This window comes from Tenrec ecaudatus, chromosome 12 (genome assembly GCF_050624435.1).
Source record: "Tenrec ecaudatus isolate mTenEca1 chromosome 12, mTenEca1.hap1, whole genome shotgun sequence".
Lineage (NCBI taxonomy): Eukaryota > Metazoa > Chordata > Mammalia > Afrosoricida > Tenrecidae > Tenrec > Tenrec ecaudatus.
In genome coordinates, this window is record NC_134541.1 from 49,468,539 (window position 1) to 49,488,856 (window position 20,318).

Genomic DNA, 20,318 nt, shown 5'->3' on the forward strand with positions numbered 1-20,318 from the left:
TTTCCATCATTTGCATGCCTTCAGAATATGAAAGAGTCACTGATTCGCCAATCCAAGACAAAATGGTCAGATACCGGGCCAATTGTCACACTCCTCTGTAGTCAAATAGCGGTGCTGCTGCTCATAAGTTCTTCTTCAACTTATTCTCTTGAAAAATATTGTTGAATTAATAAACAAAATGATATTTAAATTTTCATTATCTTTTAGTTGTACTTTTAATAAACTTTTTGTAGCCTGCTAATATCTTTTCTGCAGCTTTCTTCTAAGCCTGTTACATTTACCACCTGTCTTTCTAGATCTGCATTATCCCATATACTAGCCACTAATTATATTTGACTTCAATTTAAAGAAAATTAAATAAAAGCTAAAACTCAGTTCCTCACTTGCACTAGCCTCATTCAAGTTTTTAATAGGCATATGTAGGTAGTGAGTACTGAATTCAATATGTCCATCACAGCAAAACACTCCATTAGATGGTACAGCTCTAGATCAAACAGATCTATTTTTTAGAAACAGGGCTAGTATTTAAGGAATTTTGACTTTGTTGCTACTTTAGAATGAGCTCTTATAAGGCAGACTTTGTTAACCTTTTATAATATAGATCCCCCAGAATGTGTTTTTCTAGCCTGTATGCCCCTGAGCCAAAGATTTGGCCATGTCTCTTATCTATAGCTTACCATTAGGGAATCAGTGGGTTTGCTGGACGTTGGTAAACCTCTGGCACATGTCCGTGGCTCTGCCGAGGTTCTAGAGAGTGGCCGCCGTGAGGCCACTTCATTTTTGTAGGGCCACGGTCATTTCAACCACCGGAGTCTAGTAAAAGCTCGTAGGGGCTTTATTGTTCCAGTTCCCTATAAAGGCAGCACAGACGTGAAACAATGGAGCCTTTCCCTTCTAAAGATGCTTAAAGAGCATCACCTTCTCCAGAGCAAGCCTTTGAAGCTTAGTTGATGAGGAAAAGGCAAGGACGGCGGAGGTTCAAGCCTGCGTTATCTCTATGCGGGTTCATTAAATATCCACTTGGAAACTATGCCTTAGTGTTCTCTCTGTGTAAGACAGTCTGAAATGGAGTAAGAGTTTTCTTTAAGGGCCAAGAGCATGGCGCAGGGAGGGGCCGCGGATGCACCATGCCAAGCACTTACGTAATGTTTCTTCCTTCTTAATGCTCTGGCTTGGAACTCGCTCCAAAGTGGTTTAGGACCACTCACCCATGGAAAGGATGCATCTAGGTCTGCGTAAACTTGATTAGTATATATTGCATTGAACATTTCTAAGCAAATATTTACTAAGCTCTCCTGTGGATAAAAGAGAAGCCACCCATGCGCCTTGCTTTGCTCCAACCTCCAGCAGATCCGTAGATGCCTATTTTGCAATTCTCTGGCTGCAGGCCCTTGGCTGACTCTGCAATCAGCCCTTTTAAAGATGCGAAAGGAGAGGGAACTGCTGTCTCTAGTTAACATTCCAAGGTATTAAGAGGCCAAGCTGGTAAGAAAGTCTCAGCAGAAATTCTGGTTGGTCTTATTTCTTCCGCTGATTGCTGACTTTCAATAGCTCCTCAGTGGGAGCTGTTTGGCCTCTCCTCCACCGTTACAATTTCTGGAGTCTATGTTGTTTGTTATCGACCGCTGCAGAACAAACCACCGCCAAATGGAGTTACTCAAGGCAGCCATCTTGTTCTTTCTCTACCATTTCTGCGGACTGGCCAGCTGGCCAGTTCTGCTGCTTACCTGGGCTCTTCCCTGTGGCTGGAGTGAGACGGTGGCTGGGGCTGAGATCAATTCGAGGATCCATTACAGTGCCAGCCTGGTTTGGCTTCCTTCCCTTTTCCCGTTGTCCCAGGGCCACTCTTCGCCATGAGGTTTCACTATGAGGTCTCTCCAGCATGGTAGCTACATTTCCTATAGGGCTTCTCCAGGTTTCTGAGAGCAGGTTTTCCAACAGAGAGAACACAGCTGATGCCAGTTTTCTTCAAGTCTGAACCTGGAATGAGCCAGCATTACTTCTACCATTTCTATGGGATACGCAGTCACAGAGCCAGTACTGATTCCAGCAGGGGAGAAGTAGATTCCACCTCCAGATGAAGGACTTGTGGCCATCATTGATTCAAGCTTATCCAGTGAGATCCTACAAAAAATAATGATTTCAAATCAATATTCCAAACCTTCTGTTGACTTTCAAGATGAGCTTATTTGGGATAGGAAGGTCCTCCCATGTAGCAAGGTCAAGATTAGCGCTCAGAGTCTCTGCCCACGTAACGGACTGGGCTGAAATCAACTGAAAACTACACTGGAGTAGAGTTCCAAGATGGTGTAATCCCAGAGCTGGAATTTAATACTGGCTGCTGCAGGACTTCAATTGAGGCTGTTAAATAGAGCGCCTACACGTAGCTTCTTATGGGATAGCTGGAATGCTCCAAAGCAAGGGCCTAAGAGAGTCCAGCAGAATATGCATGGCCTTTTGTACCCTGCCTTAGGAAGATAAGATGTGGTTCCGCCCCATGCTATTGGTTGAAGCAGTAAGAAGCCCACCTACATTTAAAAGAAGTGAATAGAGTATTTCTTATTGTGACACAGGGCAATGTCACATTGTAGAAATCCATATGGCATGGAGGATACTGTGTGGCTATCTTTGAAAAATAAAACCTGTCCACTGAGGCCACTCCTCATCAGCAAAACATTCATAGGTAGTGGTAAGTGGTACAAGGAACTAGTTCTCTTGGGGCCAGGGCAGTTCAGTTGTGAGATTTTAGCATATCACAATGGAACTATTGACATTGTAACTATGAAAAATGCAGGAAGCTCCTTGGTAACTGCATGATGTCTCCAGAACTGACAGAGCATCCTGGAAATTTGATTTACTGTTGTGATTTAATTTTCTGAAAAGATTCCAACTCAGCACAGAAGTCTCAAAAACAAACAAACAAACAAAAACAACTCTAAGGGACCTAAAATCAATGGTGAGGAGGGCATAGAATGCCTGATGGGGTTCCAACAGTGAGTGCAATGCAGCCGAGAGGAAGTACAGCGCTGAATGAAGGTCGAACATGATAGTGGGACAGGAGGTAGGGAAAAGGAAATGGAGGAAAGAACTAGGAGGCCAAAGACATCTACAGAGGTCTAAATATAGGCAAGTTCCTATGTAAATATATTACTATATAATAATAGAGATATAGGTGTGTAAATATATTTATAGGCTAAGTATTAAGGTAGCAGATGGACAATGGGCCTCTACACCTCCCTCAAGGCAAGAATACTTTGTTCTAATAGCCAGGCATTCCGTAATGCTCACCTTCCCAAAATGATCACTAAAGACAAGATGAGTGTATAAGCTAATGTGGTGAAGAAAGCTGATGGTGCCCAGCTATTGGTCTGGAGTTTTAATGGCTTGAATTTAAACAAGTGGCCATCTAGCAGGGAAGCAACAAAGCCCACATGGAAGAAGCATACCAATCCATGTGATCATCAGATGTTGACAGGATCATGTATCAGACCTCAGAAGACCCAAAACAAACCACCGTTTCAATGCGAACCAGGTGGGTAGGAATGGAGACTCCAAACCCATCTGTAGACAATTGGACATCCCCTCACAGAAAGGTCACAAGGAAGGGATGAGCCAGCCATTGTGTGGTATAGCACAGAGGAAACACAACATTCCTCTAGTGCTTTAATGCTTCCTCTCCCACCCCGTATGCCCCCTCCGCCACCTTCTACTATCAGGACCCGAGTTCCACCTTACAAATCCAGCTAGACCAGAGCATGTACACTGGTACAGATAAGAGCTCTCAGCACCCGGAATACAGGACAGATAAACCCCTCAGGACCAATAATGAGAGTAGCCTTACCCTGAGGCTAGGGGGAAGGTGGGAGACAAGGGAGAGAAAGAGGAAAGCGATCATAACAATAGACATATAACCCTCCTGCCCCCGCCCCCCCCCACCAGGGGGATGAACAACATAGACGTGGGTGAATGGAGACAGCAGACAGTGTAAAATATGAAAATATAAATAATTTATACATTATCAAGGGATCACAAGGGTGGGAAGGTAGGGGAGGGAGAGCAAAAATAGGAGCTGATACCAAAGGGTCAAGTAGAAAGAAAATGTTTGGGAATGATGATGGCAACATATGTACAAATATGCTTGATACAATTGATGTATGGATTGTGATAAGAGCTGTACGAGCCCCCAATAAAATGATTAAAAATTTTTAAAGTAAAACACACACAAAAAGAAGGCACGTACCTGGAGGTCAGACAAGGACTCTAGGAGAATGGTTGCTGAAGATCTTCACTGGAGAAGTTTCCAAATGGAGGTGGTCTTGCAGTTGATATTGAGCACTGTTAACTTTTCCTGGATGTGCCTTTACTTCTAATATCAATCTTCATTAAATTTACAGATGGCTATAAACAACAACAACAACAACAACTCAAAGCTGTCTTTTGCAGGAGAAGCTGATGGGTTTGAACTACGGGCATTGTAGATAGCAGCCCAACACATAACCCACTATAACATGCTAATAACTTAGAAAAGTGATTTTAAAATTAAGTAATTTAGAAAGATATCCTTCTTTCTAAATTAATTCATAAACTCATAAATTGTTTAATTTATCAAATCTTTGTTGTTTTGTACACACATTATATTATGATTGGTAATAAGTCAGTGTCCCCAATGAACTGTGAATCACAGATAATTATATAGCTAGGGTCCTATGTCTTAATTGTCTGTATTGACCTACACAGTACTTGGCATTCATTGCTGAAACTGAGTACATGCATAAAAAATGAAAATAATATAAAAATTGAAAATAATTTAAGAAGAGACGTTAATTTAATGAATTATGAATAATACTAAAATGCTATTTTTAAAAAGTATTATCTTCATGCTTAACTTCCTTATTATTTTTCTGAGTCATGCCTCGTTTTTCATAGTTATTTCAACAATCTTTTCTTTCTCTGATAAAGCATATTTTTGCAATTTAACAAAAATCTTCTTCCTAACCAAATTAAAGATACTTTATTTTAATTATGCTCTATTTACCATGTTAGATCCCAATTTGTTTCTGAACTCAAATTATCTCCTTGCTTGAATATTTTCCCCTAACATGGAAGAGACTATCATTTCTCCTAAAAATTTTATACAATCAGAACATAGAGGCACACTTTAGAAACTGGCTGCCTTTTACAAAAGAGAGTATTATATGTGTGTATGATTTTTAAAAACATATTTACAATAAGCCATTGCTATCAATTTCATTTGGATTCATAAAAGTAAGTTCATAAAAGCAAGTTCATGATATTTTATCAATTTCAACAAATATTTAAAATTTAGTTTCAAAACATTAATCTATAATGTAGATTATTAAAGCTGTGTCTGCTGTTCTGTTCTATCTACGCTGTCTCTATTACCATTGTGATGTGGTAGATGATGATAGTGATGATGGTAAATAAATATATCAATTACTTCCTGTGAGCTAAACACTTTAATCTCTAATCTTAACAACTCCTTTTTGCTTCGGGGAAGGAATGTCCCCATTTCCAAGATGAGGAAAGTGCAACTCTGAGAGACTGTGTCACTTGACCAAAGCCAAGTAAACATTTCAGTGTCTGCCTGGATTGAAGTTGGATCTGCTTATCTCACAGTCTGCCCTCCCTCCACGACCTCACTCCCAGTCTGTATTGACCACCTCTGGCTTTTCAAAACAAGAATCAGCAGCCTTTTAAATGTTTTTTTTTGTTGTTTTTAACTGTTGTGATATCTTTCCTTCTTCCCTCCTGGGGAGGGGACTGGAAAGATAAGGTGTTGTGATTTGTGAGCGTGGGCTAAGTAAGGTGCCTTCCCTGAGCTGCAGAGCCGCTCCACAATGACACCCAGAGCCTCACGTCAAAATGTCAACGGCAAAGTGGAACACACGCTGTAGGATAGTGACATCCAGATCAGGAATTTCTATACGGAGGGAAAAACCCCCTCATATCAGTATTCCCTCAATACAAGTTCTTTCTGTCCCAGATACAAGTCTTTCTGCAATGCTGTGACTGTGACCCAGTCTTCGATGCATACACTGAGGACACCAGTCACGGGAAAGAGTTAATGATACTTCTACCCTTGAAATACCGCCATCCCAATAAATGTAGTTCCCAAATGTTGGCTCTGTGGCAGTTCATAAGCTAAGCACACCACACACGTGTTTTTCCCTTTAATCCCTGGAAGCATAGAAAGAGCAAAGAGCTTGCTCAAAGTCACGCAGATTTATTGAAATGGCTGAGATCCACACTTTAATATGTTTCACAAGCCTACACTCTTAATCACTGTGCGTCAATGCCATCAGGTTGCCTGGCCTGGTTCTTGGGAAACTGGATGCTGCACAAAATACATGAACTTTGCAGACCTTGGCGTGAGCTTTTCTATTTGCCTTTGCTGTTTCCTGGTCCTTCCTGATGCCCAAGAGTCTAGTGGCATTCATCAGTGCTTCCAGACCAAAGTACCAAATTGCAATGATTACTGAACAACTGATTACTCCCATTCTGAAAGCCCAGGGCCCCAGTTGAGAGATTCAAGACCTCGGGTTTTCTGTAATTCCACATTCTGGGAAGACTCAAGTATCAGCTCTTATTAAGGAATACTGTGCTCCAGACCATCTACCCTCTGCCTGTTGTGTTGGCTTTCTCTTCAAGTCATGCTGCTGCTGCTTCTGCTTCTTCTGCTTCTTCTGCTTCTTCTTCTTCTTCTTCTTCTTCTTCTTCTTCTTCTTCTTCTTCTTCTTCTTCTTCTTCTCTTAGTCTTTATGAAAACTCTAATTCTTTAGGCATACACCAAAAAAAAAGTAAATATGAAGCATCAGAAAATGCTCTCTTTCTCAGTAGTCTTCATGGTCACAGCGGTCACCCAGTTGAACTGAAATCACTCACGTTTTAAGGAAATGCAGCTCACTCAATAGGACGAACAAGGCAAAGTTGAGGCTTATGTGCGTAAGTGTATTTACTTAACTCAGAAGTGGCTGTCTTCTCTCTGTCTCGGCATTTTTAACATGTTCATTTTGTTTTTATATTAAAAGTATTGTAAGGACTTTAAGGGGTCTTTCCTACTGAAACAACATTAATTATAAATGCCATAGATATCATGGTGAACTTTTGGTAGGTAGATTACCTCAGAATTAATAATTTATACAGAATTGTTCAGAGAAGTCACTTTTGCTGACCAAAGAATGGTTTAGAGTTCACAGTGCAAGACTATGAGTCGCTCCCTGTCACCAACTGAGACCACAGAACTTCCCTGAAGAGCAGGTCTGGAGACATAAACTGTAGTCAGTGAATAGGCTGGATGTGCAGAACCTCTGCTGAAGGAGGATTGTTCTGATGATACAGGAAGACCTTCTGGCCATTAGGGTGGCAGCCTACTCAGATGTCCCCCGAGGAAGGCCAGATAGATAAATCACCCACCAGTGAATCCCACTTGAGTCCTTCCAATTGAGTTAAATTCCTATTAGTGTGCTTTTCCAAAATGTGGATTTCATGAGCCAAAATATCAGCAATATAGATGTGCTTCTCATTAGGTGAAATAATGACCCCATTTGCTGTATCAAATCCTTCCGCTATTATTTTAACCCCATCTGGAGTATAGTAGACAATGTCTGCGCAGTGTCTATTGGAGTATGTGCCAAATATTTTATGAATATGTCAGCAGAATGGTGGTCATGGATAACACAGAAATGTGCAGGTCCAACAGCTGCGAGGTCATCCACACTTGGAAGGAGCTCGAGTTTGATAGTTTTTATAGGGAAAAGAGAATTTTCTTTGTCATAGTCAACAGTTCCCACTATACAGGTATTCTTGAATTCTGCATGCTTTACAGAAAAGATATAAACGGGGTCATCATCATCTATGAAAGTGCTGATGCCACGTGCGTTGAACGAGGCCATATTAACCCCATCGTTGAGTCCTCGGGGTTTCCTCCTTTAGATCCATCATTAGTACTCTCCCAGGCCTAGCTGCACAGAGCTGGGGAGTCCTGGATATTTTAGACTGGCACGGAAGAAGACCAGACTGTTGGGAAGTATGTCCCTATCTCCAGACCCAGCTTCAACCCCTTTAATCAGGTGACAGTCTGGAAGGTCTATAGATTCTTCTTTCCTGGAGACCTAAGACAATGTCTGAGAGCCAGGTATCTCTTCGCCAGCGATATCCTCCTCCAGCCAGGATCGTAATCATATTTCCACAGCAGAGAATTCACTCTTAATCCTTGCTGTCTGTGCCCCATTCTATAATTATCACTTTCTTTCCCCTGGGCCAGTTATATTTTGGAAGAAATGTCAGGTCATATTGTAGAAATGCCACAATTCCTGCAAATCTTGCTGAAATCACTGCTCTGATGAGCTATCCATCTAAGGTCAGCAAAACCCCTTCTCACTGATGTTTGTATGAGAAGCTGTATCCTTGGGTCCCAACCTCTAATTGGCCTCGCTCTCCACCAGTCTCTGGTGGCAGCTGTCTCTCCACATGATTATGCCTCCTATTTTAACATGCTAACAGATATAAGGCAGGTATATCTTGGATTGGTATCTGTCGGAATTCACCCCACTCAAAAATCTCCCATTACCAACCCCATGAAGAGAGGACTGTCTATAGCAGCTTTTCTGGGACTCCCTTGGCAGATGTTAATCTGGGATTCCCATTCTGTCTCTGTCTGTTCACAGGGATTGACTACCTCCATCCAGACCTGGCCTCTAATTACGTAAGTACAAGCTGATCTTTGTTTGGAAATGTATGTGACTTCCGTGTTCTGACACCTTATTATTAGGAACACACACACACACACACACACACACACACACACACACACACACACACTGGGAACTGTCCTTGTTAGAGTCAAGTTCAATCCAAAGGCTCAAGTGCAGTGACGGATGACTTAGTGAGACACAAAGAAGAGAACCTAAAGCCTGAGAGAACAGAGGGGCAGGAGGATGTGTAGATAGATGGGTAAATAAGACCGAGACCGGGAGGTTTAACTAAATTCCAGCCAGAAACAGGAAATATAGGGATGGGAATGAGGTGCTTAGGTTCTTGGTGGACAAAACCAATGACAAAAGGCCTGAGCACACAGCTCACATTACAATGAGAGTAGCAACGCAAGGATTTTATCTCATCGTTGTATTTTGCTAGTAGCTGCTCTACCCCCACTTTCCGCAGTGTGTTTCGTGTATTCTACAAACAAGAAGCACTAAGAGAATAGCCATGCACACTGCTAGACGGGAAGCATACACGCTCCTTGTTCTTGCTTTTGTTTATGTGTTGATGTCGCCAGTAAATTGCACACTGCTCTCCTGATGAAACCACACCACTGGAAAAATAAGAGATTGCTTTAAAGGAACCCCAGCATTCAGGCATTGGTGTCTTCACTTAAAATAGCCCCAACTAAAATTAAGCTATACTTTTCTTGCCATCTCTAAAGCATGGCATTAGAAGGAAATTTTGTTTGCTAAAGATTTAGGAGAGCACGGATTTAACTAGAAAAGGAACAAATAGCTCCAAATACTTTAAGAAACTGAGCGAAATCGTGGTCATTGGTAACACAGAAATGTGCAGGTCCAACGGCTATGAAATCATTCACACGTGGAAGGAGCGCCTGTTAGATAGTTTTTATATGCAAATGAGAATTTTCTTCGACATATTTAATAATTTCCGAAGTAGTCTTCCATTCTGTGTGGTTTACAACAAAGAGATAAATGGTGTCATTGTCATCTATAAAAGTGCTCAGGAATCAGCGTTCTGGGTCCTGGAAATTGTGTGTCTACACTGTGAAATGTAGACACAATGAGGAGTTTTGATGTGCTTTGTGTATTGCGAGATGCTAGTGCATTGGTGTGTTCATCTGGGTAGACTACAGAAACAAATTCGTAGACATTCATATGTGTATAAGAAAGAGCTTTATATACAAGAGCAATTAAATATTGAAAAAACATACCAACCCAGCTTGATCAAGTCCATAAGTCTGATATTAGCCTATATGTCCAATGCCAATATATAAATTCCTCTTCAGACTCATGCAACGCATGCAATGATGCTGAGTGCAGGAAGATCACAGGCCAGCAGGTAGAAAGTCTTGTGGATCCAGTGACATTGTAAGCATCTCAACGCTGGCATTGGTCTCCACATGGCTCTTCCAGCTCAGGCCACTAGGGTAGCTCCAAGTGTCTTGTCAGCTGGAATGTCTCCCAGGGAGTGCGTGTGTGTCCTGCCTCCAGCGAGCTATTTATCCCCATGATGCCTCCAAATGAGGTCATCAAGCTGTGACCTGATTGACAGGCTAAACTCCACCACTTCGCTCTTCAGTCTCAAATTGCCAACAGATTAAGTAACTACCACAATTGCTGAATCGTGAGAAACTGCATTTCTATGCCATGCATGGGTTTAATAACCATAGAAGAGTATGCATCAACTGAGCATATTTGTTAATTTTTAAATGCTAAATGCCTCGTTGGCATAGTTCAGATAATATACCCTTAGAGAGAATTGAGAGAAGTTAGATTCAAGCCACGTTCCAAAGATGATAACTCATCTTGCAGACAAGACAATAAATAATTGCCTGTGAATTATAGATTCCACATTTCTGATATAGTATGTATCATATAAAGAACGGTGTGCTCTGTGTCCCCTGTCTCCTCTCCCGGCAAAAACTTCAGAATCATCTTGCTAGAAGTTTGTTTTGCTTCCCTAGAAACTAATGCCACAAACTGTAAGCAGCTGCCCTACGTAGGCCCAGCTCCCAACTCTGATAACATCTCTGCTACCTCTCCCTTCCTCACCGCCCATGGGCTGGAGACCCTACAGATGTCTCCAAAAAGGAGCTAAAGACACATACAATTTACTTTTCCTTCCAGGTTCTGGTGTGTGCGTAGCCTTCCTCACAAATACGTGGCTGGGCACTTACAAAGAGCAGGCAGGGCAGCAGGTTTGGCCCCACAGGGTCACCTCCTCTAGTTCAAGCTGCATCTCCCTTCTTGTCGTGGGATTTCAGGTGCTTTCTCGGCTGGTCTATGGTCATCTTCATGGTTATTGTTGTATGCAGGGAAAGCCTATCCTAGGGGAATCCTAGTCGCTTCATGTAACAGAGTCGAGCTGTCAGGGCATTCTGTAAGAGTGGTTAAGTGGGTTAAATTCACCAACTTTTCTATTAGAAACTAAGCACATGAATAATTATGCCTTCAGGTACCCATCCATCTACTTTGTTGTTATTTTTGTTGTTGTTGTCGTGAGGTGCCATTGTCAGTTCTGACTCATAGCAACACTGTGTATATTAGAACAAAACACTGCCCAGTCCTGTGCCATCAGCACAAGTGTTCTTATAGCTGAGCCCATTCTTTCGACCACCGTGCCAATCCATTTCATCAAGAGCCTTCTGCTTTATCCCTGCCCCTCCACTTTATATGATGTCTTTCTCTAAGGACTGGTCCCTCATGACAGCATGTCCAACGTACATGAGAAGAAATCTGGCCATCCTTGCCTCCATCTTCATTAAAGACAGCCAAATTGAGCCGCTGCTCTGGTGAAGCAGTGCTGATCTATCCTGTCCCAACTCAGGAGGCTTCAAAGTGGGCTGGCTGCCAATCAGACTGGAAAGCGGACTGTGGTGAGTCCCCTTCCTGCACAAATTGCCAAGACTTCATGCCTTCAAGCTCCCAGGAAGGCCATCTACGTGGGACTGATGTTGTTCTTCCTTGCTCACATACAACCCTGGCATTTCTGCCACTCCCAGTGCCAGTTACCAGGTTTAAAAGACATAGTAAATGATACCTGAAAAGAAAAATCTGCAGATGCTATGATGAACTGCAGGCCAACGTCGTCCACAGTGTGCTTCACCTGTCAATAATCCTAATCTAATCTGAGTGAAGGATCAAATGGAGAAGTGTCAGCTTCCCCCAAATCTGCAACTTGCAGAATAGATCGGAAGCGCTCTATGGGTTCTATGAATATTAAGGCCTTTTGAAATTTTTTCCCAATTAAACTATAAATTCATACTGTAGAAAATTTGGAAATGCATTAGGGACATTTAAAATTAGCCACAATGGCACCATTCTTTACAGATTGACAGATATTTGGGATTTCATTTCTACCTGTACATGTATAATTTTTTTCAAATTGGGCTCTTTTTATGTATTCATTAGTCCCCTATTCCACTTAATGAACTCTTCCTGTGTTGTGAAATATGACTTTAACAGCAAAATAATATGACCTTGTGACTATGTCTGTGTTAGTCCCAGTTGACTCTAGAAACAAATTCATAGACATTCATACATGTACAAGAGAGACCTTTATATCAAAGAATAATTGTATATTAAGAAAATATCCCAACCCAGTCCAGATCAAGTCCATAATCCAATATTAGCCATATGTCCAATACCAGTCTATAAATTCCTCTTCAGACTCATGTAACACGTGCAATGACACTGAATGCAGGAAGCTCACAGGCCAATGGATGGAAAGTCTTGTGAATCCAATGTCAGTGGACACATTTCAGTGCTGGCATGGGTCTCCACGTGGCTCCCCCAGCTCCAGGCCTCTGGCTGTCATCAGTATTGCTCCATCTGGCTTGTCAACTGGAATGTCTCACAGGGAATGTGTGTATCCCACCACCAGGGAGGAAGACAGGAGTTCCCAGAATCCTCAAGAGAAGGCCATGCCCACACAGAGGCACCATTGACTAGGACCTGATTGACAGGCTAGACCCCACCCCCCCCTTTGCTCAAGTTGACAGGACATTATGTCATCACTTCATTTGCTACAAAATTAGGCTATTTCCAACAAGGTGTCTAAAAGGGAGAACTCTAGATAACAAGTGACAAAGGTGGTGAAGAAACGCCAAACACAGTGTGGAAATGCTTACACTAAAGAGAACTGAAGTGGGGCATTAAGTACGTCTCTAAAATATGTCAAAGTCTCCATGTAAGATGAGGCATTAACTGTTTGGGAGATTTCCTCCATGAAAATTGCCACAGCAGAGGGGACATTTTAGTGTAATTTAAGGAAGAACTCTCTGTTGGCTAGAGATAATAAATAAATGGAACTAGCCCCCCGAGGAAGTAGTGAGTTCTCCTTATCTAAGTGTGAAAATATAATAAATAAATAATAATGATTTTTTAAAGAAGAGTGTTGATGGCCATTCAGCAGATAAAGTTGTAGATGAGTTGACAACACCCATGTTAGCAAATGATCTAGCATCTAAGCATTGAGCAGAAATTATGAATCGTTCCGTTCAAAACTGCACATCTCGGTAATTCCCATCTAGAACAACAATCTGAACCCTCATCATTTATTAAATATTTGGAACCTTGCGAGGAAAGTGATATACGTACACACATGCACACATACACAGAGAAATACCTATGGAATATGTCTATACTGTTAAATAGGTAAGAAAACTTAATGTCCAAATATCTCACAGAGAACTACAACCAGGTTCCTACCAGTCCCAGTGCCTCTCTCGGTCTATGTAGAGTTAAGAGCGCTAACTTTCAAGTCACTGATTACATTTACCTTCTTTATTTTAAATTGTAAAGTTTACACTGATATTAGAAGCATGCAGATTGGAAGTAAAAAAGACTTGCCCAAGAGCAATGAAGCCAGTTGATCAGCTCAAAGATTATTTGAGCACAGGACCAACAGAGCGCCTCACTCCGTTGTAAGTGGCTTCGTAACTTGGATATGATGAGGTAGCCCGTGCTGTCAATGAAACGTACTTTTGGAAGTCTTTGTTTGAGTTCCTCCGGAAGCAGGCCTTGATACGAGATTGAGTCTAAGTCGAGGAACAAGGAATGAAATCAGCAAGGGAAGGTAGCCAGTTACGTCAGGGGGCAACTGGAGCTTAATCCTGTGGGGGAACTCTGGCAGTACAGGGTCAAAGGTTCTCAGGCAGGAGCAGTATGAACCCGAGGTGTTTCTATACTGACTCTCATCAGAAGTCAACTGAAGGTCTGTTCCCGAGAGTGTTCGCACCCAGCACTTCCTATCTTTTGGACTGGAGAAAACAGAGTAGCTGCCCTTGACCCTGGGCAAGGATATGCAGATCTTGGCCATTAGAGCTCCCCAAGGGTCCTGAGGGTATCCAGCCAAAGGGGCATGGTCTGGGCACGGAAACATCTGCTGCAGACAAGATGCCTATGAAATACATTGAAGGTTAAAATAACGGTGTGCTGTGTTGAGAAAACTCCCTGTTGCTAATTATTTTCCATGAAGTAAAAACTCTACCAGATGTTTACAAGCAAGACCAAAAAATGTCTTTGTAGTCACATGACATGTAGCATTCTCAAAAGCAGACTAATTTTTGAGGTTTCATGATACTGTGTGTTAAAAGAGAAGGAATGTATCAATTGTTCAATGTCATTTCTCGGTGTTTTACCTTAGAGTTAAGACACTTTGAAAAGTGAAAATGAATATATAAATCATTAGTGTCAATTTAATTCAACAAACCTTTGATAACACTAGCTACTTTTATTTATTATTACTCTATCATTTTATGGATGTTGAATTTAATCTGAGGAATCCAGTCCCACTTGTAAAAGTTCGCTATTCCAAATAATTGAAATTTTCCTTTTTCCATCCTAGTGGTAATAATTGGAGGTAGCTATAGACCAAGAACAAGGTTGGATTACTCAGTAAGCAAGGTAAACACAGGTTGATTTGTGCCTACATGCTAATCTGTGGTGAATAGTTTCATGGTTTTTTCACATCAAAAATTCTGATTCTAAGCATGACTTGCCATCTGTCTCCCAACCCCACAGCACCTCCTCCACCTCACAAAACACACACAATTACACCAGCTGCAGGAGGAAAGCCGAATCAGTAAGCGTGTAAGCATCTCAGCGCTGGCAGGGGTCTCCATGTGGCTGCTCCAGCACCCAGGGCTGCATCCGGGTAGATCCATGTGGCTTCTCCTTGGGGATGTCTTGCAGGAAGTGAACCTTGACAGCTGAATCAGGAACTGGCTAAGGCAGTTGCACCCTGGTCCGACCATCACAAAGAAAGAGACCCGAGAACTAGAAAGGCGAGACTCGCTGAGCCATTTAGCTCTCTGCCCTTCAATTAATCTCACATGTGTTTATCAGCCAGGTTGGCCCAATAAACTTTAACTGTCTCACCTTCCTACAGAAACAAAGCCTCTTTTCAACAGTTTAATCCCCAACAGGGACAAATCCTCAGTAAGCATGCTGAGCATGTTTGCCTTGCTTGTTGGGTAATTCACCACGGGTCAAGAAGCTCTCTCGGGCCATGTTAAAATCAGAGCCTCCTGGGTTCCTCCTTCTCAGTGAACATGATCTGGGGATCTGCTCGGGTTTAATGCAAGCACAGCTTCTTGTGAGAAAGAGAAATCTAATTTCCAGATATGCTCCTGAGTAGCATTCAGGTCAGCACAGACATGTGTAAGATTTGGATCACAGCAGAGGGGTAGTCTGATTTGGAGGGGTGGATGCTCTTGACCTCGCGGCTCCCAGGCCAGTGATGAGCACAGTGGGTAAACGGGGGAATATGTGACTCGTGAAATAGAGGAGGATTCTCCATGAACTTGTGGAGCATGGTGTACGTGAAAGTGTGCAGAGCATGAGTACAACAGCGGTGCATCTGCTTTCCGACAAAAATCTTCTCTGTGGAAGCTGCTATGACACAGAGACACTAACGATTCTATAAAATCCAAAGAAACCTGCTCTCTGAGCTTTTGAGTTTTCTCAGAAGTAGATCCAAGACAAGGCACATAGTTCATTCCTGGGGAGTGCAAAGAGTTAATGCCCTCCGACGCTAAATGAAAATTGTAGGTTCAAATCCATCCAGAGGTACCCAGCTGGCCTCTTTCTGATAAAGTCACTGAAAACCCCTGATGGGAGGCGCAGTTCATCTCTGACACCTATGGGGTCCCCGTGACTCAGGGTCACAGCCGTCTGTCGCATTGCTTTGTTTTCAGTGTTTGCCTTGGCTTGGTTTGGGTTCTGGTTTGAAGGAAACACCCAGAGGGGAGAACAGCAATGTCACTAGAAAGAGGAGCAGGCAGACTCTGTGTAGACCCAGTTTGGCACAGAGTTATCTGCCAGCTCCTGTCAATCACTGCTTGAGAGCTATGTCCAGAAGGTGTGTTTGGGTGGATGGTTTTAGGGCCGGCCGGAGGTTCATTCTTGGCTCCCTTGTCGTACATCTGTAGGAGTAAAATATAGACTGCATTAAGTGCAATCGAGTCGATTCTGACTCACAGTGACTCTGTGTACAAGAGAATGAAGCACCGCGTGGTCCTTGTACAGCGTTGTTTGGGTCCATGGTTGTAACCACCGTAATTGAGTCCCCCTCTTCACGGCCATCTACTCTACCAAGCATGATGCCCTTTCCGAAGGACTGGTCTCTTCTGAAAACATGTCTGAAACATATGAGGCAAAGTCTCTGAATCCTCTCTTTTAAGGAGCATTCTGGTTGTACGTCTTCCAACAAAGATTTGTTTGTTCTTTTTTTGGTCATGGTACTTTCAATGTTCTTTGCCAGTACCATCATCCAAATGCATTGAATCTTCCTCAGTCTTCCTTATTCAATGCCCAACTTTCACAAGCATAGGATGCAATTGAAACCAGTAGGGCTTGGGTCAGGTGCATCTCGGTCCTCAAAGTAACATCCTTGAGCACCCAGTGCCCTCCTCTGAACTCTGAATTATAAAAAGAGTAAAAGCGTTTATGACCTGGATCGGGATAAGATGGAGAAACCGGAAGAGTTCTGGCCAAAAGCCTAATCAAAGACTTTGAAAAATGACATACAAGAGAACAAAAAATAAGGTTGATGGCCAGGGATTTAATGAAGACAATATCCCACATTGAATTTCTGATCTAATATCTTCCCGACCACAATCTTCCTACTAAAATGATATTAATCACTATTCAAAAAGTGAGCCAATTCTAAAATAAGGGAAGAGGGCGTAAGGTATCGACTGTTCATTCCAGAAGTTTTCCTGCAGGCCCAAGGAAATGACAGAGAGGAGCAACAGAGCCCTGATGGCTGAGCGGGAGGCCATTTCTTACACAAGAGCCTCCATGTTTTAGCCTCTTGAGGCAGCTCCAAAGTCCTGTGCTGAGAATCAGCCCAGGTTCATGGGCCCATTCTAAAAGAGGTAAAGAGAATATAAGGTAGCAACTAGCTTCTCCAAATGCGGTTTTCTTCCGGCCCAAGAAATTAAAGTGGGGAGCAGCAGAGTCCAGACAGTCAAGAGGAAGACCACTTCTTGCACGAAGGCCTCCATCTTTTAGCATCTTTACGTTGCTCCACAGTCTTGTGCTGAGTGTAAGCCTGGATTCGCAGGGCCCCCTTAAGGTCCAGTTTTCCATGAATTCGTTGTGAGTGCAACAAATGTAAACAACAACTTCATTAGTGCCGATGCTGCTTCATCCCCAGAGCTACAACTTCTGCCGTGTGTTCTGTAGGACCTTGTCTAAAGAGATGAATTCTATTTCCCACCCACTGCCTTTGGGTTTGACCTCATGATTTGTACAGAGCAATAGAATAACACTGTTTTCAAATAGAGAATACTGTCACGTAGATTGTGGCCAAAGTAGTTAGGTTAAATTGGGACATCATACCATTTGATCTCCCTTCTGACACAAAGAAGACACTAACAGATGAAATTGACAATGACAAAACAAAACAGAAAACCTCAACCAAAAAGACAGCAGAGAATGTTAAAAACTGGAACAACTTTAAAATGGGTCAAAAGGGAGATGAAATGATGTTAGATTTTAACCTAACTCTGGTGGCTTAGTGGTTACATGTTGGGCTGCTAACCACAAGGTCAGTAGTTCGAAATCACCAACCACGCTGCAGGAGAAAGATAGGGCTTTCTACTCCCACTAAGAGTTACACTGTCTCAGAAATTCACAGGGGCAGTTCAACCCTGTCCTATATCGTCACTATGAGTCAGCATCAACTCGAAGGCAGTGTTTGGCTTTTCGGTTTAGAGAAATGGCAGGGGAGGTCAGGAGAAATGAGGAGCTAATAATGAAAAAGAAGAAAATGTTCTGAAATTGATTGTGGTGATTAGTGCACAATTCTTCAAATGAATAAACTATTAAATTGTATGGGAGAACAAATCTTTTTTTTAAAAAGACCCGTAGCTGAACATTTGGAGGATAGTAGGGTTTTCAGTGTAGACTATCTACACTCAGAAAACGAACTGCTGTTTCCGTATTGTCTACACCTCAAAGACTGATGGGAATAAGGTTGCCGATAGAAAATAAATTATATTGTTTGGTCTCATTAAAAATTTGGAACATGATGCATGCCCTAGGGATGTCCTTTAAGTTCTTATGATAGGAAAAAATCCACCCTATGAGCCTGTTTCAATTCCTTTGATGGACCCGAGAGGTGGCTGTGTGTGAAGAACGGCTGTCAAGACTGCACCTGAGGAAAGGGCTTTGAACTTGACAGCCAGTGTGCCCCAGAGCTCCGGGCCGCATGTGGGCACCGCAATAAAAGAATGACGTCGAGAAATGTGTGCGTTTGCCAGCCCTGAGTGACTCAGAGGCCGTGAGGTATTGATCACGACGGGGTCTAAGACCTATTAATATTTAAGTAAGCATATTAATATTGCATGCGAACAAGGAGGTTAAAATAACCTTTGTGTCTTTTTGAAGAGCAGGGCTGTCTTTCTTCTTTTCACTCATGAATGTTAGCTGGGTCATTTTTAGCTCTTCAGAGGACAGGATGAACCATGGGGACACAAGAACTTTTTTCTAAAAAGCATTTGACAGGCCGTCAGTAAATGGCTTTCATCTGAACACAATCAGCATGTTAAAAATTTTTTCCATTTAACTATAACATATTTTTGCTATAAAAATGGGGGAAAATAAAATCTTATTAAACTGAAATGAAATTACTTATTTAAACATAGAAAACAGATACAGTTGAAAACAAGGAAAATAATCTGGTCATGTGATGTTCCCCAAGTGCTCAACTAGGCAATTTTTAGTTTTTGTTTTTTCCCATTGAAGAAAGCTGTATACCAGATATTATACCAGGGACCTGGATTATAAAATGTGAAAAATTCAGTTCCTGCCCTCAGGGAATTCAGAATTCAGTAAGGGCATACATCTGTAATTATATAATTACCTTATAATGTGCTCATGGCATGTTCTAGGACTAAAAACAGAGCCTAACATGGAAATAGAGCAGGAAAAACAACCAAGTTTCCCCTAAAAGTTAAGAAGAAAGAATATGTTCATACATTTGAAGAATGAGCAGCAACATGCCAAATGAGGAATGGACTTATTTTCTTGCCTCAATTCATGTGAATTCATCAAGAAGCTTGATTTATATGATATTGAACAGCTGAGTGATATAGGATTGTGATTAGTTGTTCCTTTAAGAAACCTAGATTTAAAACAGCCTACCAAAAGCAACTCTTTACTCCAAATCTCCTATCTGTCTGATCCTGTAAGAATTTAATTGACTTGAACACAAGGATATTGCCCTCTGATTCTTTTTGATTCATGGGAAAATCAGCTGGAGGCCTCGTTCCCAAGGAAACATTAGTCCAGAATTGTATAAGTAAGTGACCTAACTGTGGACGGGTGGGTGCTAATGAGACTGCTAGGACTTTGTATTTTACCACCAAGCGCACGTATTCAGAAGGTAGTGTAGTTAGATTTATATTGCATCACATGTCACCGGCCATTTTGCAAATAAATATTTGAAAAATGACTTCTGTGCTGCCTTTCTTCCCCATTCTCTTCTTCAGCATCAGCACATACTCCCTGAATTTCTAAGATGTGAAGTATTTCAATAGATTTTTCTTTGGGTTTCTATACCAGAACCAAAAAGCTGTGCCTGCGACTTGCTGAAAGTGGATGAATCTTACAAAGCATTGATTTGCCAGTAAGGCTTTGCCGCAGTCATGATGGGACATGGTGCGCCTGTTGTTGTTGTCGGTGGTTTCCAATCAGTTCTGACTCTTAGCAGCCAACATACAAGAGCATGTGCTGCACCGTGCTCCGGCTCATTGCTATGTTTGAGCCCCTTCTTGCAGTCACTGTGTCAGGCCATTCATTGACCCTCTGCCCCACCAAGCATGATGCTTTTCTCCACGTTTCTTTCACCAGCAAGTGTTTCGAGTTCTCTTTACTTTCACCAAGCAAGGTTGTGCCATGAGCAAAACACCGGCTGTTAAGCCTTCCGCCAGTCCTGGTGCTGTGTTCCTTCGTCCAGTCCAGCATCTTGAAATTATTTACTTTGTACACAGATTAAATAAGTCTGATGAAAGGGCAAGACCCTGACAAGGATCTTTCATGATAAACTATGAAGCATCCCCT

General features: G+C 42.1%; 1 protein-coding gene and 1 pseudogene across 2 annotated transcripts in view; one reads left to right on the top strand and one right to left on the bottom strand.

Annotated features, from left to right (window-relative positions):
* PCSK2 (proprotein convertase subtilisin/kexin type 2) overlaps nucleotides 1-20,318 on the top strand; it is a 282,423-nt gene that overhangs the window by 145,848 nt on the left and 116,257 nt on the right. For both annotated transcript variants that reach the window (XM_075527844.1, XM_075527845.1), the window contains one exon: nucleotides 8,688-8,725. In XM_075527844.1, coding sequence (XP_075383959.1) covers nucleotides 8,688-8,725 — 38 coding nt within the window. The remainder of the gene's footprint in view (nucleotides 1-8,687; nucleotides 8,726-20,318) is intronic.
* Nucleotides 7,300-8,599, bottom strand: LOC142422208 (serum paraoxonase/arylesterase 2 pseudogene; annotated as a pseudogene).